Source organism: Balaenoptera physalus (genome assembly GCF_965194825.1).
Source record: "Balaenoptera physalus genome assembly, chromosome: 3".
Lineage (NCBI taxonomy): Eukaryota > Metazoa > Chordata > Mammalia > Artiodactyla > Balaenopteridae > Balaenoptera > Balaenoptera physalus.
The window spans coordinates 28,576,570-28,604,449 of NC_138890.1; the positions used below are offsets into that span (position 1 = coordinate 28,576,570).

At 42.8% G+C, this 27,880-nt stretch overlaps 2 protein-coding genes across 2 annotated transcripts in view; one reads left to right on the forward strand and one right to left on the reverse strand.

The window, feature by feature from the left end:
• Nucleotides 1–7,547, forward strand: part of INSYN2B (inhibitory synaptic factor family member 2B) — a 124,590-nt gene extending 117,043 nt beyond the window's left edge. The window contains exon 4 of the mRNA XM_082456477.1: nucleotides 1,455–7,547. Within this exon, the coding sequence (XP_082312603.1) occupies nucleotides 1,455–1,641 (187 nt within the window). The 3' untranslated portion in view covers nucleotides 1,642–7,547. The remainder of the gene's footprint in view (nucleotides 1–1,454) is intronic.
• Nucleotides 1–27,880, reverse strand: part of DOCK2 (dedicator of cytokinesis 2) — a 425,439-nt gene that overhangs the window by 224,286 nt on the left and 173,273 nt on the right. Inside the window, exon 27 of the mRNA XM_082456398.1 lies at nucleotides 21,197–21,292. Within this exon, the coding sequence (XP_082312524.1) occupies nucleotides 21,197–21,292 (96 nt within the window). The remainder of the gene's footprint in view (nucleotides 1–21,196; nucleotides 21,293–27,880) is intronic.

Here is a 27,880-nt window from a genome sequence, read left to right on the forward strand (position 1 = left end):
CTTTACACCTATGCTTACTTCATAGCATTCCTCAATACAGACATATTTAAATACTCTCCTTTAATGGGCATTTCCTAATCTCCGTTCCTTTTTTTGTTATTTTATTTGTGTGTTTTGGAGTCATTAATGTACAGACTCCATTGTATCATCTGTACACAGGTCTGTGAGGTAAACATGACACTGCTGGGGACCCGGGTTCTCAGGGGCTGAGAGAGTCAGAGGCTGGGGAGAGCAGAAGCTCTGGCCTACGTGCAGTGGGTGCTCAGGCTCCCCCTGACCTTTGAGGGCTTGGGAATCAGGCCAGTGGGCATCAGGAATGGTCAGCCCGTCTGGTAAGTCTGGCTCAGCCTTCTCAGAACCTGGAGAGCTGGGCCAGGAAGACTGAATCCTGCAGACATCCCTAGAGACTGTGTATGTGCTCCCTCCACCCTTAATTGTCCACTTTCCTCCACAGGAGGTTTACTTACAGAGGAGTTGCCAGTGCCAGGATGCCTGGAAGAAGGCTCTTAAGCTTACAGCTGTGTTTGTTACCTTGTTTCATACTAGAACTCTCAGAAGGCCCAAAGATGAGGAGCCAGCTTGGGAGTATGGAAAGTGGGGGAAATGCAGAGTCACGAAAACAGTGCTCCTCCTTGTTTAGCAAGGAAGAAAATGAAATGTTTCATATGGAAGAGGAAAGACCCCATGTTGGTTTGTGATGTGGCATGACTGGCCAAAGCTTTCTACCCAGCAAGGGCTAAAAAGGAGCTGTCATTAAAGGGACACTGTCCTGGTCTGCTCTGCCCACATCACCTCCCAGAGACCCAGGATCGGAGTAAGTGCCACCAAAAAGGCAAATCACGATTGCCACACGTGACTAATAAAGCCCCCCAAATGGTACCTTGTCACTGGGCATTCTGAGATGGCTTACTATATGCCAGGAACCACTCTAAGTACTTCATTTATATTCTCTCAATTAATATACATCTTAATTCCAAAGAAAGCCTTTGAGATAGGTGCCATTTTTATGTCCATTTTATGGATAAGGAAACTGAGTTGTTAGTTTTAGCATACATTCCTCTGTGTTACTTAAATACTTTATAATGAGGCAGTTTTCATGCATAAAATGTATGTAAAAAGAATGAACAATTAGGAGCATTAAATAAATGCGAGAGAGAGATTGGAGCCGTCTTTACTGGACATCTACTATTAGGCTGCCATGTTACGTGCTTCATTTAAACTTAGTAAGATGCCCAAGAGGAAGGCATCACAGATGCCAATTCAGTCAATGAGAAACTGGAGCTTCAGAGAGGTGGCACAAGTTCCTCAAGGTCACACAGCCAAGCTGGTACCTAAGCATCTGGGACTTGACCTCAAAGCGCATGTTTTTCCATGTCAGTTGGACACTTGGTGATGCTACATCAGTATGTGCTGGTTTGAATTTACTTTCCTTCCTTCCTCTTTGTGTTTTTCAGTGTAGAATATGATTTCCGGCAGCAGGAAGGCAGGTTCCATGAAGTCCTACAGAGTCTGGAGGAAGCAGAGCCAGCTGAGGAGGCATCTCCCCCACCAAAGTCCCCGGCAGAGCCCCCAGTCCCTGAGAAACAGGACTTAAGGCGGAAAACCAAGAAGGTGAAGAAGAAATGCTTCTGGTGGATCTGAGCTCACGGGGACCTTTACCTCTGCCCTTCCTGAGGTGGGGAACCGACGCCCTCAGGCCTTCTCTACTTCTTAGCGAAGGCCCCAGGCTATGAGCCACTCGACCTGTGAAACCAGAACAACTTGGGACTGGATTAGCTGCCACTGGACACACGACCACACCTCACCTGAGTGCGTGCCACTGCTTGCTGAGGACTTCACGGACCCGACTGACCACTTGCCTAGCTTCCTGTCACACATCCTCGTTTGTGAGTCTAGATTCCCACCACGGGCAAAACCCCCATCACACTTTCCTACACCTCTGTGATGCTAAGCACTTCCTGCCCATCCTGGGTTCATCGTCCCAAAGGAAAGAAACAAAAATGTTGTGCAGAGCAGTAAGATAGAGGAGGGTTACAAGCAGATACCCAGAGAAAAACAGATACCCAAACGGGCAGTTTTCTAAGATACTGGCATACATAAGCACAAGAGAAGTGGGCAGGACATGAGAATGCAAGATCACCTTGTGGGTTGGGTCCTCTTCATTTTTAATTAGCCCCTTGACCCCAAAGCAAGGATTTGTCATTTCATGCTGTGTGGACCTTAGAGTCTGCGGCAGAGTAAGCTCACCACAGGGTATAAGGGACTTGCAGGTATGACTATCCTGCAGTTGTAGCTACTCCAGGGCCCACCTTAAATCATCCTACTTCTCAATCTGAGGCCTGAGACTGCCTGGCAAATGGATGGGGTCTGGTTTGGGTTTGAACTTTAAGATTCCACAGTTAATTTCTCTGCAACATTTAAGATCATGAGATCCAGCAGCCTATCTGTCCGTTTCATCTTACCAGAAACATAAACAAGACTAAGACAAAACACAACACTGGTTCTTGCCCATTCATCCCGGCAGCAGCCTTGTAGATAAGTTCAAAGTATATTAATCTACACAATCTCCCTTCCTGGTGACCAGGCAATGGTCACCTGATTGAAGAAGCAGCAGAACTGGGGATGAGGATATATTTTTTTCCATTTTAGTATTAAAGGCCTTTCCTTCCCAAAGTCTGAATTCTTTTAAAGTCTGGCTCATTCTTTTGACAAGACCTCCATACATGTGGGTCCCGGCAAACTTGCATGGCTGAACAAACAGCTAAAGTAATATAATTAAGTAACTGCTACATACTCTTGGGGACGAGGGGTAGGTTGGCAAGGCTCATATTCCTTCTTGTTAAACTCTCTACCAGTCTGTGGTTGGATTGAGGTTGCTTAGAAGAGGGATCCTAAACTCAACGAGCATTCAATAAGGAAGGCACTTCATAATCCCCTTTGCCGAAGACTGGGTGTCTGAGTTAGAGTCTTTGCAGAGTGCAGCATCCTGTGTAAATGCGGGACGTACATTCCCCACTGCAAATTGATGCTAACTGAGCAAACCACCCCGACAGTTTCACCTTCCCCTGTCCCTGCGCTGCAGTGCACAAAGCTATTTCAGTGAGAGCAAGAGGGAAATTTGGCAAGGAATCTTGGCTGGCACTATTAAATCTTGGAATGTCATTCAAGATGTTCTTGTTCTGTTTCTAGTGTAATGTTTAAACCCACAAAATGAGACCGGAATACATAACGTGAAGTTAGAATTAAGATAAATACACTTGCCATACTTAAGCCACGTTTCAATAAGATATGCTACCACTGGCTAAAAGCCACAGATCTTTCTGTATGTATCCACACGATCAACTCTCAGTTGGCCCCAACAACCGAAAAGAACAGCACAGAGGATAATCCAATAAAGCAAAATCATTGGGGATCTCATATAATTTTATCTTGCAGGAGCGCGTCCATCTTAATTTGCTTTGCTTACGCTAATTTTCAAATTAATTTATGCTCTTGGGCGGCACAATAAAATGGAAATAATCCTACTCCCAGAATTAAGACACCCAGGCAACAGAACAGTCTATTCCAACAACCTTTAGCAAATTGCTTAAATTTTCAGGGCCTGTTTGTCCATTCCCGAGTGGAGATATGAACACCCACTCTACCTGTTTTATAAAGTCCGTGCACATGCCAACATCAAATGAGCAGAGCCACCCAGAGCTCATCAGGATCATTTGCCAAAGTCAGCCTGTAATGATGAAGAGATGTCTGGGATAACTCACACAAAGTGGATAATCCAACATTTGGATAATTAAGAAGTGTATGTTGTCATACACTTATGTTGAGGTGGCGGCCTCGGGATAAACCCTCAACTGAGTTAGATGAAATCGTGGTCTGAAAAGGTTGACATTTCTAGAGATAAAACCAAACAAGGCTATAATGATTCTATACCAAAGCACAACACAACATTGCTTGGGCCACCAACCTGAAACTGGGAAGGAGGTCTCTTCTGAAAGTTGAACATTTAAAATTGTTATGGGGGAAATGGATTCAGTAAACACATTCCTGCTAAACAAAAACGATCATCTCTGTGTTAAATTTCAAAAAGTATACATATACCAAGACTCTATATTCATCTACTCACGTGAAAATTGCTTCTTTGTAAACTATTATGTAACATCTACCATGATATCCTACAGAAATGCTGTACTTGAAGTTATCTGGTTTTACAGAGCGATATTAATTTAGCAAAAGTTACTTTTATAAAATTGAAAGGTAAAAGACTGATACATCAGCTTAAGTTGCAGGAGTTTATGTAGCTGCTTTCTCTGTAGTTAAAAAAATGTGTACTCGCTATACTTGGAACTTAATGCCAGCTCATCTATAGAGCACCTTCTTAAAGACTACGTACTAATGTAAGGTTTTGTAAATTTCTAAACTGTTTTAAATGGGATATTATCTTTTGCAATAAACTTACATATTTTTCCTAGGTTTTAAGACTCCATTACTAGCTTGGGTTGGTTTGGGTTATAAACTTTAAACCTAAGAAGGATGTCCAATGGTCCTAATGGCAGGGATAGTTTTCATTATAATCGCTTCTATATGTTTCCCAGGAAAACAAATAAAAAAGGGGCAGCTTCAGAACTTAGCATGGCAATGATCTCCTCAAGGCCCACATGCCCTGGGAGCCAGAGAGGCACTGTGAATCAATGATGCAATTCCCAGCTTCATTCAGACAGATACATATTCATGATTTTTATCATTATTATGCCCATATACCTGAAATGTAATTTATTCAATATTTTTCTTTAATTATTTTTCCCATAATTTTCTTCCTAGAAAGGCAACTTTATATCACCACCATGAGGAAAACCAGTATGATGTTCCAAAAATAAAAGATGAAACCAAAATAATTTTTTAAAATTCTTGCTGGAGACTGTTGAGTATTAATGGTGCTGAGCCTGAGACCAGCTCTCTGTGTTAAAAAGGGAGATTAGCAAATATTCAACACGTGCTAAAGCCACTTTAACACCAAATGCATTTTCTACTTGACTAATCAGGATGCTTGAGAGAGAATTGAAAAGAAAACAACATTCCCATCACGTGATTTAATTTTTTCCCTGTGCTGTCCATGAGCCATCTAAAACCAGTTTGTTTACCAATTTAGGTGGGAAAAACCTGGACACAGAATCAGAAGTCTTGGGTTTAATATTATTCTACTACCCTCTTTTTTGCAGGATGACCTTGGGAAAGTTAAGCTCTGTGAGCTGCTGATTCCTTTTCTTATAATGCTGAACATCACCCTTGCCTGACAAGGGTGCCTGACAATTAAGTGGGAGAGAACCTTGAGCATTACGGAGGGCACACAACAGGTGCTCAATAAATGTGTATTTATTCATTTGTTTATTGAAGTAAATTGGGGGAGAAGAGGGAAGATGCCTTTATGGGACTGCAATGGGTTTTCAGAAACAGGCTTAAGGTTTTCTCAGGGCAAAAAGTGCTGTTAATAAGGAATGAACTCTTCCTGGCCTTATTAAGACTAGAAACCATGACAGTGATCGTTAAGTAACTAAGGCCTCAGCGAGCCAGAAGAATACGCAGGCATATCTAGCACAGAACAGCACTCTGGGGAATGAAGGATTCTTGCTGCGTGGAATCAAATACCCTAGAGGTAAAAGACACCGCAAGGGCTGGGCCCCTGCCATTTGAAGCATGAGGCAACTAAGAAAGGCTAGATAGATGATGCGTCCAAGGGCTCGTGGAAATCATGCGGGAAGCCAGTGCTGGGAGCAATGTGGTGGGTGGGTGCAACGTGTGAAGGTCTACCAGCCACCAGCACCCAGGGTAGTTCCAGGAACCACTGGCACTAGACTTGAGACGCATTCTGACCTCCAGGTACAGTTTCTTTCTTAGCCGATCAGAGGCCTCAATATAGCCTTCACTTGACAAGGCTCTCATGTTAAGCAGCTCAAGGCAACTTGCTGGATGCTAAAAACGTATTTCTCTTTTTAAGTTCCAAGAGACACAGATGCTTTATGATCATTATGCCCATCAAGCATAGCCTGCAATAAAAAGAGCTAAAAGACAAATCCACACCCAACACTCTTTGCATTTGGTGAAAACCATGTTTGTCTGGCTTAAGGCTCATAACCCCTTTGGGGTACTTTCATCCCAACTTCATCCCCATTTTCTTTCCACCAGTTTACAGCCTGAATTCCTGTTGCTCGTGTCTTATCACCCCTAGTCCTGGGGTTTCCCAAATATATGATTTCTTCCTGCATCCTCCAGGATCCTCAGCCCAGAAAGAACAACCTAGAGTCTGGTTTCCTCACCGCCAGGCTAAGCCGGCCTCCCAGGTAAGTGTGCCTCTCCACTACCGGCCTCCCGTTGCAAACCCCCTTCTTCTCGCAGCCGGCCTCCACCGAAGCATCCCACCTGGTCCCCCCACGTGCACGCCCTTCTCTTTCACCACGTAGCAGCAAAACCAGTCATTGCTGAATTGAGATCTGACCCATGTCACACTCTGGCTTCCTGATAAACTTAGGAAGTCAGACTAGGTCTGTCACTGTGGCTCAGGAGGTCCCACCTGGCTCTCCTGTGGAAGTTCCCAGCACAGGCCCTCTCACTGTCTGCTCTACAGTCACAGGGAGTCACCTTGGGTTCCTCAGAACCACCATGCGAACACTCCCTTAAGGGTCTGTACACACTTTTCCTTCTGCCTGGAACAGTCCTCACCACACCACCCTCCCTGCCCAGTTTCCAGCTCTGCTGGGGTTGCCCAAGTAAGGCTTTCCAAGACTACAACCACCGCTGCCCCAGATCATCCCAAATATGCCTCTTATACACTCACCTGGCACCAGGGACCCCTCCATCAAAGTCGTAGGCACAGCTGCCCTTGTACATATATTTATGTAATTCTTTGATGAATGTCTTTCTCTCTCATTAGCCTATTATCTTCCTAAGGTAAGAATTCTGCTTATTTTTGCTCACCTTTGAATCTCCAGCACTTAGCACAATGAGATTCAAATATTTTTTGCAGGGATAAATTAAAGAAGGAACTGAATTCAGTGGAGAGACAGGAAGAAATGATTCCCAGTTTTTTCCCTTGTCTATGTACAGGCTCTATCTATGCTCCCAGGAGCATCCAGCCTTCCACAGATGGGGGCCTTCAGCAGCTAACGTGGCCAGTTCTCCTAATTCCACTGTGGTCCACATGGCATTCAGGACTCAGGAACATCAAGCCACTACCATCCTCCCCCACCATTTACCTTGAATATTGACAGCCCAGCTTAACCTTGTTTCGGAACAAATTGTTTAACCTTGTTTCGGAACTTAATTAAATCCCAATGCATTTTGCACATTTTACCAAGATACTGCCTTACCGTATGAAAGAGAAAATTAGTTTTGAAATTAAAGCAGATTGTTAACTATTTTTGCTGTAATGTTTCCATTAAAATGCCAGAATTTATTACATGTGACCTAGTCCATTTCAGACAAAATGCAATTTAAAGGAGACAGGGTCTAACTAAAGAAGCATTTGGGGCAGAGCATTTTGTCTTGGCTTAAACCACAACTAAAATGAAAAGACAATAAGCATCACACCAAAGGATTATTTCCTTCAAAGCAAATAAAAGCTTTATTTATTTATTTATTTTAATTTTTTGGCTGCACTGGGTCTTTGCTGCTGCGCGCGGGCTTTCTCTAGCTGCAGCAAGTGGGCTTCTTATTGCGGTGGCTTCTCTTGCTGCAGAGCACGGGCTCTAGGCACACGGGCTCAGTAGTTGTGGCTCGCAGGCTCTAGAGCGCAGGCTCAGTTGCGGCGCACGGACTTAACTTGCTCCGCAGCATGTGGGATCTTCCCAGACCAGGGCTCGAACCCGTGTCCCCTGCATTGGCAGGCGAATTCCTAACCACTGCGCCATCAGGGAAGCCTCAAATACAAGTTTTATTATCATGAATGGCTTTCACGAATTCTCAGAATCCATAACTAACTATGGTATATTAAATTTCACTCTAATGAAACCCATAATTTTTTCACCTGGCAAAACCTCAATATATATTTCTTAAATCTTCAGCCAGACACAGTGACCTCTCATCCGTGCTTGGGATTGATTCCCCAGGTAGCACACGCAATGTTGTGATACCCTAGTTACGCTGATAGAAAAGCCTTCTTCCTCCTGAGCCAAACGGGCTGAGTCATTTTAACTGCTGAAATCAAGAGTGGTTCACATAGCTCTTCCCCCGAGCACACCAAGCCCCACTGAACCCAATCCCACGTGCAGAGCTCCCATATGCGTGATGGACGAGAGAAGTCATGTGTCTTTGTCATTGTTTTTTTTTTTTTTGCTTGTGTGTTTCAAGGTAAAAACAATATGCTTTCTGTAATTAGGGATCAAAGAGAGCAAAATCAAAGTCATGCAGAGCATTAGCATTTGCAAACTCAGACCCCGGACCTGATCGTAATTCCTGGAACTGATCCCTCACTCTTCTCCACTACTACACAACAACCAGCTCCAAGGAAACTTTTCACATGAACCTCAGCCCATAACCACTTTTTTTCCCAATAAACAGTTATAAATTCCCTTCTCTGTACCAGGCAAGAAAACTACAGATGCAGCCCTTGCCTCAGAGAGCTTAGTACAGTCCAGTGAGGGGTGGGGGAGAGGGGTTCTGACAACAAGCACATGTGCTTCGCTGATTCACCCCCCTGATAGCATGCCCCCCCTCTTTCTGACCCTCTTAATGCTGTCCTTGTTATTCTCTTATGATGATTACCTGTCTTGAATTATAGCTGTTTCTAGTTTTCTCCCTGTTTCCCAACTCTACGTAACATGTCATGAGAGTAGGAACTTCTTTCCTCCCCTTGTAAAGTCTTAAGTCCAGGAAGTCTTTGTTTAATTAAGCTAAAGACTTCAACATTATGAGCCCTTGTCTGTTCCGTGTGGACCACTGCACTGGCCTTCAGAGTCTACTTTCCTTACAGTTTTCCAGCTCCCTTGGATCCAGCTTCCTCGCAGCTACCTGGGGATCGCTCTAAGATGTATATCTGGCCATGCCATTCCAAGCTTTTCTAACTGTGCCCACCACCATCCAGGGCATAAAATTCCTCCCATAGCAACAAGGTTCCTTGCAATCCAATTCCAACCTAGTACGTGCAGCCTAACTTCCTACCATTCCACTTTCCCCTGTACCATCTCCTTGCCACCTCCTAAAACGTCAAGAGTACATTACATATCAGTGGCTTAGCACACGCTGTTCCTTCTACCTGGGACACTGTTCCATTACCTATTTACCATGGAAAATAATTTTCGTTTGGGGGAATAAATGAATAGTAGCCATATTACTAATAATCAGGATAATAAAGGCTCCGGTTTCTTGAAGTTACAATGGGCTATTATCAAATGTTTTGCTTCCATTATCTTATATTTTCCACAAAAAATTACCACAAGGTAGCTAATGATGACCCCTATTTCCCAGAAGAATAATCGAGGCTTGGAGGGAGATAAGTAATTTGTCCAAGTCCACAAGTATGAGATGGTGAAGGCTGGAGTTCTTGCAAGGTCTGCCAAACATGAGAGCTTGGGCTCTTCACTCCTATGCCAGACATCAAGTTGCAATTTAAATGTCAACTCCTCTCTGCAACTTTTTCTGATCATTCCCTGCTCCTGCCATGGGATTAGTCACTCCATCGTCCTCCAAGTACTCATGGTGCTTTGACCAGACTGCTGCTTATATTATCCTGGCATTTCTTTTGTCAACCCCTCACACTCATCTCCACCAGGAAGCAAAGTCCTGGGGGATAGGAATTGTAATCTGCATCCCTGGGACCCTCGAAGTGTTTATCACATTGCCTGAGATGCCGTAAATGCTTCACGTGCTTGTTGAACGAATTGGGAGAAAATATGGAGATGGACGCATTAAGAGGAAAAACAATCCAGGGCGGAGAGACAGACCAGAACAAGACCAGGAGTCCTGACTTCAGCCCCCGATTTTCTGCACAGTTTTGAACAAGTACCTTCACCTCCACCCCCCACCTCTGTCTTCAGAATGAAACCATCTGCCTTTCTGGCTTCACAGGCTAGTTAGAAGAAAAGTGGAATTATATACATGAAAATGCTTCAGTAAGTTTGACTATCTCATTAATTCCTATTTTTAAAGAAATAGTGTTTGAGGGTTTTTTTTTTCCTGATTATAAAAGGAAAGCTGAATCATTTTAGAAAGAGTAAAACTACAGAAATGTACAAATCATGTGTCCTTTAAGCAGATGATACCAACATTATTTTAGCTTCCATACAAGGTCCCTGGGTCTGACCTCTGAGAGATCCAGAGCCTCTGGTGCGGGGCCACATTTCTTCCCCTCTTTGACCTTCAGGGCCCCATGATTGCTTTCTTATTGTTGTTGTTATATTTCTATAATCCTTCTCCATATTTAAGTCCTAGAATATCCTCATGTTATTAAAAAATTATCATAAATATTTAATGGCGACACAAATGCATCACTTATGAATGTAGCATGAATCTACAAAAGTGGGTTCTGATTTTGAAGGATCATTTGACAGAATTGATTCCCTTGAGTCACTGAGAAGGCCAGTGCCCTGGCACGGACGACAGGGACGGAGACCTGCAGGGAAGCCTGTTTCATTCGCCGTTGTCCCAACAGGGTTTTTTCTCTGTGGGCAGCGCCAGTCCCTCCGCATTCCCAGGGAAGGAGCCTCTGGATGGGATTTCTCCTTCCTGTCTGGGATTCAAGCCTTTGTGGCAGACATCTGGTGGTTGGTTTCATCTCGGGGGGTGGGGGGGGGGTGCTTTATTTACAGCCCAGCTGTAGCAACAGCTTAATAATAATGCACAAACCCAGGTGCTATCCCAAGTCACGCCATAAAATAACTTGTAATCTGACTCATAACACTTGTGTCAAAGTAGGGAGAAGACTGTAGCACTGAAGGGGGAAAATAGTGGCTCTTATTTACCAAGGGTCTGCTATGTGTTAAACTCCGTGCTGCGAGCCTTACCCATAGGTTTTTACCCAGTCCTCACCGTGGAACTGACAAGTAATAACCATTACTAGCCCCATTTTACAGACATGGAAACTGAGGAGCAGAACTGTGAAGTAAAGAGACTTCCTAGTTATGGAATAACGTCACCTCACCCCTTGAGAAAAAGAGGACCAGTTCCCAGCCAGTAAAATCCTTTCGAACTCCATACCTTGTGCCCCAGCCCCCACAGCCCTTAGAAAGAAATGCTGGGAGTGAGGATGCTCATCAGTGCCTAAATGGGAGACAGACGCCAGAGGGAGGAGATATGGGGATATATGTATACGTATAGCTGGTTCACTTTGTTATACAGCAGAAACTAACACACCATTGTAAAGCAATTATACTCCAATAAAGATGTTAAAAATAAATAAATAAAGTTTCCGAAGTCCACCAAGGACAAGAAAAGACTGGCATCTCTTCTAGCACCAGGAAACAGGACAGAAGATACAGTGGAGTCTAACCTTTAAGACACACTTAAAGTTACTTGTTCAAAGTCAGCTCTGTCCAGCTCCACTAACAGAAGCCAAAAGGCACTGAGATATTTGGAGGCAATTTCATTAGGATAGGACGCACTGGTCACGCATCTCCTAGTACTAACTGTACGATACCCAAACTCCGTCTCTGCCTCTCCCTCTCTGGGTGCTAACAACAGCAGCCCCTGGGTGGCCAGTGGAGGCCCCAGCTTCTCTAGAGTCTGAGCTCACCTCCCCTGAAGAACCACAAGGCACATGTTATTGAGCCACGTGTGAAACTGGCACAGCAGCAGCATGTTTATTATCTAGGAGCGCTCTCTTTCCTTGTAGCAGAGGTCTGCTCGATTAGGTGGACTAGGGAGAATGCGGTGGCTATTTTAAAAAATTTAGGAACCTCATAATTCCCATCTCTGTGACTCATCATGGAACAAAAGGAAGGTCTGGAGATGAAGCTGGCTTTTTTATGCTCCAGCTCTCAAACTTTGATTTGTCTAAAAGGATGCTACCACACAGGGCTAGTAAAGTATTTGGGAATTTTATATTTAAAAAAAAAAAGATCCTTAAGGGAAAGCCTAGCATGAAATAAATCTTCTCTCATCTGATTTTTTAAAATCAGAATTCTTTTAAAGCTACACAGTGATTTGTGCTTTCAATTAGTTCTGTTCTTTCCACTCACTCCCGTAGCTTGGATGAGCGCCTGCTACGTGCCGTGCCCTGGGTCGATGGACAGGAACCTCCCAGGTCCCTTTCCTCAAGGATCTTACTCCACTGTGAAACCTAGGTAGGTAAAGAGAAAATTCCACGATGACAGGGTAATGCCGTAATGGAAAAATGGACAAAGGACAGTGAGGTCACTGAAGAAAGATGATCTTCAGGAATGAGAGGTTTCACCGACCAGGAGATGGACATAAGGCAAGAAATGCTGCTCCCTCTTACAACCCCTGAACCCTTCCTCTCTACCTAGTCAAACTGTTCATGTCATTCAAGGACTAGACCCACTTCTGCAAAATCTACCTTGATCACTGACTTCTGCCCATATATGCTATGGGTTCCTTGGAAGTTGAGATACTAATCCACTTTTTGCATATATATTTTAGGCCAAGAATTCCTTGATATACAATTACCGAAACCCTCATTAAAGCAAAGCTTCCCCACTCACTGGCTATAAGCGCCATCCACACGACCATATCAAGCAGCAACGAAGCTACCCCAAGCTCATTATGCCATCTTTCGGTTACCAACTGGAATTTCAGGTCTCTTGTATAATGTTTATTTTCTCTCCTAACCTGACCCCCCTCTACTACACAAACATACACACATATTTACTCTTCTCTCTCTCTCTCTCAGGAATTTTCTCTAATTAATTTCATCTCAGGAAAACAATTTCCCAGATATGTATAGTGAAATGCTTAAGATGTCAGCTTCAAACTCTGTAGATTTGGGTATGGACTCTAGCTTCCTCCTTCCCAGGTGTGTGATGCTGGACAAGGAGCTTAAGCCTTCTGACTACTGTTTCCTCTCTGAGAGGGGATCATAATATTTGTCAACCTCACAGATTAAATGTGACCATATCCCCAAAGTTCCATCTCTGCCACACAACAAACACTCTGGAAATGTTAACTGACATTATTATTGACATATGCATCCTCTGAAGAGTATGAATACATTCTCCCCCCATTCCTTTCCATTTGGTCTGGGTATTCAATAACAATTCTTTTCCTCCCTTAGTCTCCTAGCTTAATCATATCACAAGGGTAATAACAGTAACACCTGTATAAGGGTAATGCAAGTAACACTTATTAACATGTTAAGGAAAAGAATGATGGGTTGTATGTAAATAAAATAGACAGCAGAAATCTTTCATTCCTTCAGCAGGTGTTCATTGAGATCATCCTGCATGCCAGGGAACCACTGTGTCCTTAGAAACGCAGGAGTGATGAAGACAGGCATTGTTCTGAAGTTGCTAGGAAGGATGTTCTCATGACAGTATGATGAGTACACAAGGTTGAAGAGAGCAGAGGGGTCCCAACTTGGTTGAGTGGAATGTGGGTCAAGACATGAAGGAGGAAGAGGTGTTTGCAAGGTGGAAGGTCTTGGAAAGAAAGTTAGGAGGGGTATGTCCTAGACAGACGGAATGGTGTGCAGGAGGACGCAGAGGGGAAAAAGGGCATTCTGGGACCAGCAGAGCAGTTCCCTTGAGTTGGCACAAGTGTGGGAGGTAAGGGACACTGGGAGAAGATGCAGCTCTAGACCGGGTACCCTGAAAGCCATGGTGAGCAGCTGGGCCTTCATCCTTGACCACTGTGGGGCCACTGATGCTTTATCTCCAAGAAAGTGCTACTTTAAAAGACCGTGTTGGCCACAGTGTGAAGAATTAGAAAGGGACGAGAGTGGAGGCAGTGTGTCTTATCAGAAGATGTAGCAGGGCACCAGTGACAGATGGTCATGGCCAGACACAGGCTAGTGGCATCGATGGTAATGAGAAGTGCTTGGATGGAGGCCTTTAGATCTAGAACAAACAGAACCCGGAGATGAGCTGGATGTGGAAGGAGGAGACTACCTCTCCTTCCGGAACCCTTTAGAATCTCCATGTCTCCATTCTAGCTGTGTCGTCTTCTGTAAAACCTGCTATCTCATAAGCACCAGCATTCAAGTAGACAGAAAGTTCTTCAGATTTCATGGGTTGTTATGGTTCAATTACCAGAAATGAGGAGCTTGATCCTAAAGATATCACTGTCATCATAAAACCACCAAAATTCTACGCCATCTTATAGGTTTCTGAAAGTTACTATACAGGTCATCCCGTTAGATTCCACAGTCTAGGCAGGGCAATAGCTGGGTTTAAGGTGCTCATTATTATCTTTAAAATACTTGATGCCTAAATAGTAATTTAAGGTATTAATAGTGCAGGAGTGCATAATATGCTATTTAAAAACAGGGACTCTAGCTATGGCACTGCTTGGGTTCAAATTCCAGCTCTTCCACGAACAAGCTGTGTGATTATAGGCAAGTTACATAACCTTCCTGTGCTTGTTATCTCATATGTAAAATATGAGTACCTGATGCAGGTTAAGTGATGTCAAACACATATCGTACTTAGCCTTCTGCCTGAAAGCAGGATATTTGCTCAGTAAGTGATAGCTTTAGTGTAAACACTGTTTTCTGAACAAGGTGTTCAGTCACGTAGTGAAGGTCAGACGTCAACCGACCACTTCCGGCTGGGAACCCCACCTCCTCGTGTCCTAGACTGTCCTCACACGTGCTCTCCCTGGGATGGGGCTGGGTGTGGGTGGGGTTGTCACTGTCTCGCTGTGGCCCCTGCAGAGGCCTCCTGAGTCTTTGCGCTCACAGTGACAGAGAGTGGTCATGCAGGTGGGCTATTTGTCATTCGGGAAGTGAAGTCAGAGCTTTGAAACCCTGGCTCTCTGATGACTCAGGCATTTTCTGGAGTCTTCAGTGCTATTATGAGGTGAAGCAATGGAGGGTGGGGTGATTCCCACGTGTTTTTTTTCCTTTTCGAATAAATGGCTCTGAAATTCTGGAGCTGGCCTCGTGCCAACTGCATTTACTTTTATTTAATCACTCAATAGACTCCTCTGTGAAAACTGGGGTAATTAGGCCCAAAACGTATCACCCAGAGGCTTATTTTAACTACGTGAAATAAAAGCTAGATCCCAATTTCAGCAAAATTACCAGTTTGTTTCCCTTCCAAGAACTTCTGGCAGTGCTTAGGTTCCCTGATTCTCCCTGTGGGACTGTCCATCCCCAGCGCCAGGGAGGCCAGAGGCAGGGGATGGCCTTCTCTAGAGCAGGCAGCAGCAGGATTCATTGGCCAGGGAGGGGTTCCCTGACAACCCCCCTCACCTGTGCAAGCAAGCTTGGACGTTTCCCCCCACACTCTGAGACCTATGGGACAGCACAAAGTACACACGGTCTGATATCAGACGTCCCTGGGTTCACAGTCCATCTTGCTACTAGCCGGGTGACTTCGGCCAGGATGCTTCCATCCTCTGAAGCTCAGTCAGTCTATTCTCCTGAACAACGGGAGAGGATGACACTTACCTGTGAGGACTCAAAGATGAGCTCTATCATACAACAGGGATTTTCAGCCAGACTTACTTTTTTATTTTTTAACAATCTCTGAAGAGTACAACCAGTGCAATAATAAACCACTGTGTTGCAGTTTAATTGGTAGCATATTCTCTTTGTAATGTGAACATAAAATCATGGTGCATCTTACATTTGATAAAATATGACTGTAGCACATAGAAACCATTCCCTGGTAAAAATGCAAACTCTCAGATTACTGGCTTTTTCCATTACGTGTCTGCTCGGACACCACTACCTTCTTAAAGGAACCAAAAATATGTGAAAGGGAATATTGGTTTTACAAGAGTGTTTGGATTGGGCCAAAAAAACACCAATAACTTCAGTCAATACATAATATTTGCAAGAATCTTGCATACATCACTGTTTTCCAATCCTATGCTTATGACAGACATCACTAATCAATTCAGCACTTCTTTCCACCGAGCCAAGATGTAGCCCCGGAATCTTTCTCAACACAGTGCAACAGGCAGCCATTGAGAACCCGCCAGAGTTGGCACATAAAGTGAAATCTATTTTCTGTCCCTGACTCAGGACCTTGGGAGGCAGGGAAAGAGAATGGGCATTGGCCAAATTAGAAAACTTACATACATGACAAAGATCTCAAAAATGATACAGTTCATTACACAGAAGAAACCAAGGTCTAGAGTGTGGAAACTTTCGCCAGCTCTCCCTTATCCAAAATGTCCTTTACCAAACCATGCTGCCTTTCTCATCATGAGAGTCAAAAATCCTTGGTCATTTAAGTAAACAAACATTTATCTGATAGATTAGACTCTGGCAAAGAAAGGAAGAGGGCAGCAGTCCTGTAAAAAGTTTTTTGCTTTATGTTTTTGTAAACTTTCCTTCTGCTCATTTGTCACCACCAACACTTCATTGTTCAGGCAGACGATCTACAGAAAAAATCAGGAATGGCTATTTCCAGCAAATGATAATTACAATGTGCTATGCACAAGAATCAATCCATCCTAGCCCGATGGTACCTGTAATTTTAATATATTTTATCACAACATTTCTACTCCTACAAATAAGAAAAAAAGTCACTATTTCATCCCACATAATGACACAAGAACAACCAGCCCTACATACCCAATCAGGCCTTCTCTGGATTTCAGAAGAACTAGACATGTCTGGTGTTTGCCGTAAATATTGACTGTTTAATATTCCAGAGTAATGAAACTAACCAATAAAAATCATATCTGGAAAATTAAAAGTGATGGTTGGAATGGGAATCTCTCCTCCTTGCCAGATTTCAATTTGAGATGAAATTGGGGCCTTCAGCACTAAGACAGGGACCCCTGACCTCTGAGTAATTACTTTCCAACATCATTTTCTTTAATTTAGATGAGCTAGTTCTAGTCTAAGAATTGCTGGAAAGGCCCATTTTATGAAAATGAAGCCAAATCTTAGGAAAGACCTGTTTGTTTCTTCCTTCTAGTTCAGGAACATCCCTGCTCCTAGTGAGGCATGCTTGTTACATACCTCTAGTACTCCCCACTCAGCACTCTTATCATTGTAATTACAGCAGCAAACCCAAGAGTCATTGAGACTAAGGACACAGCTTGCAACTGAGAACGTCTGCAAGGCTCCTGGAATCAGCCCAGGGGGCAGGGAAAGTCTGAGCAGGCAATTCCTTACACTTCTCCCACACTCCCTGAGATGTGGGTTCCCGGTATTTAGAAAAAGTGTTCCTTGAAGAAGGAAAAGCAATCTAAACTGAGGGAAAAGCATGTACAAAAATATGAAGGTATGGTACAGCACCACATTTTCAGGGAGTATTTCACTCATTCATTCGCTCAACAAGCATTTATTGAGTATCCACAGGAAGCCAGGCACCCTCTGGGTGATAAGGATAAAAGAATGAGTAAATGTGATCCCTGCCCTCAAGGGGGTCCACAGAATGTAGGGGGCATGAGCACAAAAATCAGAAAATCACCTTGCAAGGGACTAAGTGTGGCAAGCCTGATGACTGATCGTGTACAGGGACTCTGAAAGCAAACTGGGGAGCCAGGTGGGGAGGCACTGAGGTCAGATGTGCTGAAAACAGCAGGACTTAGCAGGTGGTTGGAAGCAGCAGTGGGCGAGTGAGAGGAAGGGGTCAAGGGCAGCTCCTCAGTTCTAGGATGTCAGTACCGTTAAGCTGAGATCGTGAACGCAGGGAGTGTGGAGTAGGCTCCAGGGGGCTGGTGATGCGTTGGGTTTGGGATACAGTGAGTTTGAGGTACTTCAGAGGCATCCCATTGGAGGTCATGGTTTTCTTGTGGGCACAGACCCACGTCTAACTCAATTCTGAGCCTTTGCGCTGAGTATATAAAAGTTTCTCAGAAAATACTGAATGAATAAACACATGAATATTACGTAGAAGAAACACATATGCAAATGCTTCTCATGTAGTATTACATTTAATTCTCACAGCAACTCTATGAGGAAGGTCTGTTATTACCCCCATTTTACAGATAGGTCTAAACCTTATGGTACAAGAGAGAAGCTATGTATGTCAAGTTCACAGATAAAAATGACTTAAAAAAGAGGCAGAGCACATGGAAAGATGTTCAACATCATTAGTCATCAGGGAAATGCAAATTAAAACCACAATGAGATGCCACTAGAATTGTTATGAATCCACTAGAATTGTTATAATCCAAAAGACTGACAATACCAAGTGTTGGTGAGGATGTAGATAAACACAGAACACTCATACACTGTTGGTGGGAAAGTAAAACGGTACAAACACAGTGGAAAACAGTTTGGCAGCTTCCTCTAAAGTTAGACATACACTTCCCATAGGCCCAAGCAATTCCACTCCTATGTTTCTACCCAAGAGAAATTAGAATATGTTCACACAAAATGTGCATGTGAATGTTCATAGCAGCATTATTCACAACGGCCAAAAATCGGAAACAATTCAAGTACCTACCAACTGAAAATGAATAAACAAAATGCGATATATTCATACAGTGTAATACTATTCAGCAATTAAAAGGAATTAAGTACTGAAACATCCTAAAATATGGATGAACCTCAAAAACATTATGCTACAGAAAAAAGCCAGCTACAAAGGGCCTCAAATTGTCTGATTTCCCTTACACGAAACCTCCAGAAAAGGCAAATCTATAGAGACAGAAAGTAGATTAGTGGCTGCTGACCTAGCTGGGGTGGGGCTGGAGGGGTAGGAGTGGGACGGAGAGGGACTGCAGACAGAACTTCTGGAGGTGAAAAAAGTGCTCTAAACTGAATCTTGGCTATGGTTGCACACTGTATACATTATAAAAACTCATCGAACTGAATGCTTATTATGGTTAAATTTTAAAGTATTTAAATTATATCTCAATGAAACTGTTAAAAAAAAAAAAGAAGATGAGACAGTCATGTGATTTAGAAGAGATGGGGAGACCTCAACTGGTCGGTGAGATTCGGAGAGCTTTAAAAGGGAGTGTATTTGTGCTGGACCTTGAAGACTAGATAGGATTTCAACAGATTAAGATGGCACATAAAGGAATTCCAGACAAAGAAAGCAGCATGAAAGTGAAAAAGTGCCAGGCATGTTTAGGCAATATGCAGACATCCATTTTGGCTGGATATTTGGAGAAAAGTAGATGAAAAGGCTATAAATTTTGGTTATGGCCAGATCACAGAAGCTACGAATGGCCAGACTAGTGCATTTACGCCTTAATTTGGTAGACAGTGGGGAGCCGCTGAACATTCTGGAGTAGGGGAGTTTCCTGGCAAAGATGAACAGGCCAGCAGTGAGCAGTGTGCAGTGGAAGGGCCAGCAACCAGGACAGAGCATCAGATAAAAGTCTCAGTGTGAAAGAGGGCCAAACTATGCTCACCTGACTATGTCGATAACGCAAAGGGACAGAGAGACACACTGTACCAGAGAGAAAGGAAGATAATAATAATAGACACCAGTTATTTGGCGCTTTCTATGATCCAGGCACTGTTTTAAAGAATCACTGTTCTGAAGGAGAGACAGAGCGTGAAGAGCCTGCTATAGATGGAATGAGCCAAATGGATGGATGACCATCTTTAGGTCTGGCTCCAAAGAGAAGGAATAAACATTAGGGAGGTCATAAAGTGTTTATTTAAGGTGCATTATGGGAACTGCAGATATGGAAGATTATAACTGTGTAAGAAATGGTGATGCTTTTAAGGTGGAAGGACAGTAAGACAAACAACAGAGAATGATCTACATGGCTCTCTGCATCAGTCAGGCAGGAGTACCCAGCACTGCTGGTGCCCTCTGAGGACGTCACCACTCCTTTAAATGTACATAATATACAGTAAGGAACCATACACTGACATGAGGAGACAGAACCAAATGGGTATAAAGAAGATGGTTACACCTGGCTGCTTCTAGAGATCAAATCCTTGCCAAGCTACTGTTAGAATAAACACTCAGCATGTTAAGTTCTGTAACCATGAAGCAGGACTATAGTTATTGACATCAACATCCCCAAACCGGCTCATACTGTACCAGTTTAAAGCAGACATCCCAAACTGGCTTTCTGAGAGCTGAACCCAGCTGTTTGAGGATCATAAAATGTTTATAAATATTTTTTAGTTAGCTGCCAACACTTAAACATCAGGAAATTTCACATGAAGTATGGGGATTTTTAGCTTCTCTCGAGAAGTTGGGAGTTCTAGCATCTGTATGGCTAATCCCACATGGTGTCGGTCAATCAAAGTTGAGTAGTACTTGTCTTCATTAAACTTTAGAGTCCCTGCCTGGTACACTTCATTCTTTCCTTCACTCATTCAGTCACTCATTCTTTCATTCATTCGTTCAACAAGTATTTATCAAGTACTTACTATATGCCAGGTACTGCTGTAGGGTCCAGAGATACAAACAAACAAAATAGACAAAAATCCTTTCAGTCTGGAGCTCATATTCTTACAAGGAGAGCCAGCCAATAAACAAATAAATAAAGGAATATATATCTATATCTATCTATATATCTATATAATCTATAGATATCTATATCTGTATCTATCTGTATAGCTATATAAATTATATAGCTATACAGATAGATATAGATATATATCTCACTCATATGGTGATAAGTACTAAGAAACATGAAGGAGAAGGGCGTAGAAATTGAAAGAGGATGGAGGGGTGTGCGGTATTATAGACAGGGCAGTCAGGGCAGGTAAGCCTCTCTGATTAGATGGCACCTAAGCCAAGATCTGATTAACAGGAGGGCACAAGCCCTCAGACCTGAGGGAAAGAGAAGCCAAGCAGAGATGGAAAACCACCAGTGAGTTTAAGCAAAGGAGTGACATGGTTGGACATGCCTTACTTACAAAAGGCTTCTCTCTGGTGAGAGAACCTTCCACCATTCATAGATGAGGAAGTTGAGGCTCAGAGAGGCGCAACTCATCTGGTACACTCATCCTGGTAGACAAGTTCTAAGTCTAATTTTATTTCAGCAACTTGAGTTAACTCTCATGTTCTCCCAACCCACGCAGGAAAAATCTGACCCATATAGTCCAAAACAAAGCAACGATTGGTGCTGAGTGTTTGACGAGACCTGGTGTTCCAGAAAATTCATTCCTTGACCCCAGTTTGAAATGCTTGACAAGAGGAAAAGATCTACTCACAATCAGAATGTGATCCCGCCCCATCGTGATGACTGTCCGGTTCACCGTGCGAAGAAGCTGGACCATGATTTCTTGGATGTGGTGGTAGGTGAAGGCCTGTAACACAATCAGAGACATCTGTGTGACAACCAGGACACTGTATCTGCACATCTATCCCACAGGACATACAACAGTTGTCAAACATGGTGATCACCAAGATCACCGCCACCACTACCGTCAGCATCCACATCAGCACCATCATCATCGTAATCACTGTCGTCATCATATCTCCATCGCCATCACCACCTGGCTTTGGGCACCAGGAACTTCACTAACCGCCTTAAATATAAATCAGTGATTAAGAGCTTAAGCTCTGGAATCAGAAACTTACGGTTCAGAATAGTAACTCTGTCAAGAATTATTGTATTATATTGGCTGAGTTACCTAACTTCTCTGAACCTTGGTTTCTTCATCTGTGTAACAGGATCTAACCTGGAATAAGGAGGGGATTTGATGCAGGAAATTGTCTATGCAGGTGATGAAAAAGCTGAGACACCAAAGAAGGTAACTTAGGGATTAGCAACAGCAGGCGGCCACTGTCATCCCTAGGCTGCAGAGACAAATACAAGGAGGCAGTGTTTCTGGAGCCCGGGACTGGGGTTATGTGATGGTAACTGTAATATGGGAGAGCTTTGTGCAGTGGACACTGAATTATCCACATTGGAGGAAATCCACAATGAGCCAGGTTGTAACATTTATAGGGTTCTGTCCACTTTAAATACAAGTCCCTGAACCTTGGGTAGGACTTACCAATGCTTTTTGAGCATTTTTGGGGGTAGGCAAGGGTTTCATGCATGTTTACCTACACCCTCAGATCCTTTTACCGGCATAGACTTAAGGCACAGATTTTCATTGATGCATACCTGGGAGAGTGGTCATGGCCAAGAGGAAGGGCCTTGGGACTATAAATTCAGTAGCTCTGTGTCTGAGTTCCAGCTCTGCCCTTGCCAGCTATGTGACCTCACTTATCATCCTAACCTTTCTGAGCTTCAACTTCCTTATCTATAAACTGGAAGTTTCTCTCTCCAGTCTTTCAAGGTTGACGTGAACATAAAAGTGACACATGCCATGGTGGAAAAATACACTCGCCTAATTCCACTGCAGGAGAATCTGTAGGTCTGAGATAGATCCTGGACATCTGTGATTTCTGAATTTTATGTACGTCATTCTGATGGCTGAGAACCATGACACAACACAGTAAAGCTCTAGAAATGAAGGCTCGTATCTGGGAACATCCTGTGACTCCAGCACCTAACCAGACCCTGACATCAAGAAAGTGATAAATAAATGGTGGCTGAAAAAGCAGATGACCACTCACTCATTTATAAGTACCTTATTAATCTTTGCTGCATTCAACTTAACTGTGGTCTGTCTCTTGATGTAACGAATGAATGGAAAATAGATTCATAGTTGGGGGAGGGAGAATGAGATAACAAAAGAAGATGTGCTTATTAAAAAACTCCCTCCCCTCCCAGTGTGCTTTCCGTGACTACTGGCGCCCAAAGACGAATAACCCAGAGCTTGCTTTCTCTCTCTGCCCCAGACTCACTTCTTCCATATGTTGGCTAATCTCCGATTCCCCAGCCCTGTGGAGCTCACCAGAAGAACCTTTGCCACCAGAGCTTCCATCAGAGCATATATTTTACAGAAACAATTTCTCATACTCCATTAAATCCATCCAGACCTCAATCTCTTGCTAGGTTTGAGCTCACCCTCCACCATCCAGCCTTTCCCCACATCTGGCATTTCCTCCTGATGCTCAGTAGCGGGCAAGAGAAAATCGCCCTTTACTTCTTGGCTGCAGGTGAACTTCTCTCCTGACTTCCATCCCGTTTGTTTCTTCAAGCCTTTTTACTGACTTACAATCTCGTATTTCTTGCATTATATGAGCGTGATGCTTATGGTAATAACAACAATAGCTAACTTTCTGTGAGTTCTTACTAAATGCCTGGCACCTCACTAAACATTTTACTTCCTCTCACAACAAGATTGACGCTGTTATGATAGCCATTGTTCGGATGAGGAAACTGAAGCCAGAGAGGTTAAGTAATTTGTCCAGGGTCACACAGCCAGAAAGTCAGGGAAAAGAATTCAAACCCAGAAGTCTGGTCCAGAGCCTGCTCCTCACCTAAACCCCACCCAGGCTGATGGGAACATGAACACAGATCTCTGGTTGTTACTTTGGAACCTCATTAGCCTCTTTCCATATGTCAAGATAGATAGGTACCCTGCCTTCAATTCAGCCAACTTCCAACTGCCTTCAGTGACTTCTGATCTTTTCTTTCCCTTTTAGAAAATCTTCAGCGCTTTTTTTCATTACTCCTTTATCTTCTCTTCATTCCTTTGCAATTTCATCAACCTAAGCCCACTGCAAATTTATATGATAGTTTCCATTTCATGTTATTTTTTTTTTCAGGATTACATCTCTTCCTTTACCAATAGAGATAATAAAACCCTTTTCTCTTGCCCTCCTGCCCGCTGCTTCTTTTAAATAGTCATTTCTTCTTAGTCCGAAGAGTAGCAATTAGACTGCTTGGGAAGTTTGGTATTTAAAAGTCGAAAACTGACAAATTCAATTCATTTCACTCTGAAAGCTCCCAATAAGGGAGGCTGTGTAGCAGAGTGTTCTGGGATCAGACAGATTTGAGTTTGAATCTCAATTCTGCTTATTTGAACTGGGTGACCTTGAGCAAATTACCTTTCCTCTCTGAGTTTCAGCTTCTTTATTTATAAAATGTGGCAAACAGTAGAAACCTCAAAGTACCGGTTTGAGGAATAAATAAAGTACTGCAGGGAAAGCCCTCGATACTAAGGGTTGGCATGTAGTAAGCCTTCAATAAGTGGTGGCTGCAACTCACGTTCCCCTAGGTCTGCAGCAGCATTCCGGCCAGGCTTGCAGATTCCCATCACGTAGCAGAGAGTGCAGGACAAGGCAATGCATAATCTAAACTCTGGATGATATCGAAATGTCGTCCAAAGAATGTATAGCATATATGCAAATGGAAAACTTTCAAGATGATAAACCTGTGCGAAGTAGTAAAAATGCAGCCACAAATCACCCGCCGTTAATCGATCCACTGCCAGGCAAGTGGCGGGAACCTCCAGGAAAGTGTCTTCCGGGCTCGACTAAACAGTGGCTTATAATTGAAATGACAAAGTCAGTCTTCCTATTATGGCCCTGGCAAAGATATTAATCCATCCAACCTAAATATGCTGCAAATTGTAGTGACTTTTTTCTTTTAATAATCATAGGCTGTGAGATCTGGAAGGAACTTGGAGTCCTTTCTTTAAATGAAATCTTATCCATAAACCTACTACATAACATAGTGAAAGGAGAACTTGAAGTGGGTGGGGCAACCCCTGTCTTCCTAGCTCACCCTAGGCCTGAAGTCAGCCCAAGGACTTTGTAGGATGAGATTCAAAACTACTGTTTTCCAACAGTATTTCCAGAATTGTAACATAGCATACCATATATGAGACGATTTAAAGTAATAATACACAGACACAGCATTTCCTAACTTTGAATCAAATTATGTGAAAGGTATCCCCTTCTTTCAGTTTTTTCTTTAACCCTTTTAATAACACCAAGTAGAAAAATCTCTCTTTGGCGCTAATATGTTTTTAATACCCCTTTAGTTCATGCAAGACTCCTTTTTTTTTTTTTTTTTTTAAATTTATTTATTTATGGCTGTGTTGGGTCTTCGTTTCTGTGCGAGGGCTTTCTCCAGTTGCGGCAAGTGGGGGCCACTCTTCATCACGGTGCGCAGGCCTCTCATTATCGCGGCCTCTCTTGTTGCGGAGCACAGGCTCCAGACGCGCAGGCTCAGCAACTGTGGCTCATGGGCCCAGTTGCTCTGCGGCATGTGGGATCTTCCCAGACCAGGGCTCGAACCCATGTCCCCTGCATTGGCAGGCAGATTCTCAACCACTGCGCCACCAGGGAAGCCCAAGACTCCTTTTTTAACAAAGAGGAAAGTCCTCAGGTTACAGCAGACAGTACGCAACAGCATCTAGTTAGAACTTAATAAAATTGTTTCATTTTTATTGTGTTTATTTTTAAAGTTATATTTATGGCAAGTGTTTAGGAAAAAGATCCAAAACTTGGAAATAAAGCAAAACGAGGATGCATGGTTTTTATTTTATTATTTTTTTGAGCCTACTATTTTATTTTATATTTTTGAACTTTTGAATTTTATTTTATTTATTTTTTTATACAGCAGGTTCTTATTAGTCATCCATTTTATTCACATCAGTGTATATATGTCAATCCCAATCGCCCAATTCATCACACCACCACCGCCCCCGTCACTTTCCCCACTTGGCGTCCATACGTTTGTTCTCTACATCTGTGTCTTAATTTCTGCCCTGCAAACCGGTTCATCTGTACCATTTTTCTCGGTTCCACATATATGCGTTAATATGCGATATTTGTTTTTCTCTTTCTGACTTACTTCACTCTATATGACAGTCTCTAGATTCATCCACGTCTCTACAAGTGACCCAATTTCATTCCTTTTTATGGCTGAGTAATATTCCATTGTATATATGTACCACATCTTCTTTATCCATTCGTCTGTCAATGGGCATTTAGGTTGCTTCCATGACCTGGCTATTGTAAATAGAGCTGCAATGAACATTGGGGTGCATGTGTCTCTTTGAATTATGATTTTCTCAGGATATATGCCCAGTAGTGGGATTGCTGGGTCATATGGTAATTCTATTTTTAGTTTTTTAAGGAACCTCCATACTGTTCTCCCTAGTGGCTGTATCAATTTACATTCCCACCAACAGCGCAAGAGGGTTCCCTTTTCTCCACACCCTCTCCAGCATTTGTTGTTTGTAGATTTTCTGATGATGCCCATTCTAACTGGTGTGAGGTGATACCTCGCTGCAGTTTTGATTTGCATTTCTCTAATAGCCAGTGATGTTGAGCAGCTCTTCATGTGCTTCTTGGCCATCTGTATGTCCTCTTTGGAGAAATGTCTATTTTGGTCTTCTGCTCATTTTTTGATTGGGTTGTTTGTTTTTTTAATATTGAGCTACATGAGCTGTTTATATATTTTGGAAAATAATCCTCATGGTTTTTAAATAGAGCATTTCTGATAAGCCCATACTGGGGGAGAGGAGAAAGGTCCTCTTACCCTCTCAGGAAATGTATCTGTGTTTGATTAACCATCTACAATTGATTAGAAACCAGAAATATCATAGCTATATAAAGATGGAGGTTAACTTGTAGAAAAATGACCAAATGTGATTTTTTTTGTTTTGTTTTTTGCTGGTTCTCTAAAGTTTCTACTGATCTGTAGAATTTTGTCTTACATGTAAGGACAATTTTCTATAAGCATCTCTTCTCTCCCACAAAAAAATCAAGAACTCTAAATACTTTTGAATCAGCTCTTTCATTGTTCAGCTTGTTCCCTAGTTTATCAAATAAAACTCTGATACATGCTCACTATCTAATTGTATAAGATGGTATTTTTAACCATTTGAGGGCTCTACGTTATACAAGTGATGCTGACTACTTAATGGCAGTGATATAAATTTCTTTATTTTTATCAAAGTTACAAATGTATGTAGTTTAAAAACATTCTCCAAGGTTCATTAAAAAAACAAAACAACAAAACAGCAGTGCCTCACCTTTTCCTCACCAGGGGAACTTCTTTACTTCTTTTAGCTGATGTAGTTGTTATTTTGGTATTTGTGACCATGTTGCCAGTAACACACCTGCATTACTTCTTTTTTAAGCAAATGCTTTCCTCTTTCTGGTATTATCTGTAAACTCTCCACCATATAAGACAAGGATTTCACTGTTGTTCCCCCCTCTGCCCCATTAGGCCCTGGCATCCTTCCCATTTCTCCTTCTTCCCATACAGCTATACTGTAATTTTGGTTTGATCAATAGTTGGTGTTTAAAATGTTTTGTAAACTATGACCAATTCCCATTTCTTGTACAACTTTTCATTTCCCAAAATGAAAAAAAGCAATTTTGGGGAAAAAAATCAGATATTCCTTAGTTCTTTGGATGATTGTTTTTAAACTATCTTTTCCCTAATTCATGATTGCCTCTTCTCCTATTTTTCAAAATTCTCTCTGCCTATCTTTAAGTTTGCTTTGCCTCATGGAGTCACTGTTTTCCTCCAAGTTACTCGTCTTCTGTTTGCCTGTTTTGCACTCTTTCTTGTTAGAGTTCTTCCTTAGTTCTCTGTAACCAGTGGTGGTAGGTCACACTTCAGTGCGGGTGACTCGAAGGCTGTTTGCCAACTCTGGGCATATAAGTAGAGCTTGTGGCCTGGGAGCTTCACTGCAGGGTGATCTGGTTGGGACAGTTAGTAGGAGAGGTTCAAGTATTAATATATACAAGTTTTTCTTCTGGATCGGTCTGGGCTGGTCAGATTACACAGACGAGAATTCTCTGATTTCTCTTGTCTGAAGGGTTAAGACTTGGCTGCCAGCATTCCAGGAGTGGGAGGAAAGTGCTGGAGCCTTCAGCTTCCAGGATGCATACTCCGATTACAAGCTTGTTTTGAGGATGGCATCGCTGCCTTCGATTTTGCCTGGTGTATGCTACTCCAGATGCCCGCTGTTTTATCCTCCTTATAGAATAAACCTCCAGTGACCCAGCTGCATGGAGTCAGGCTGCTTCTT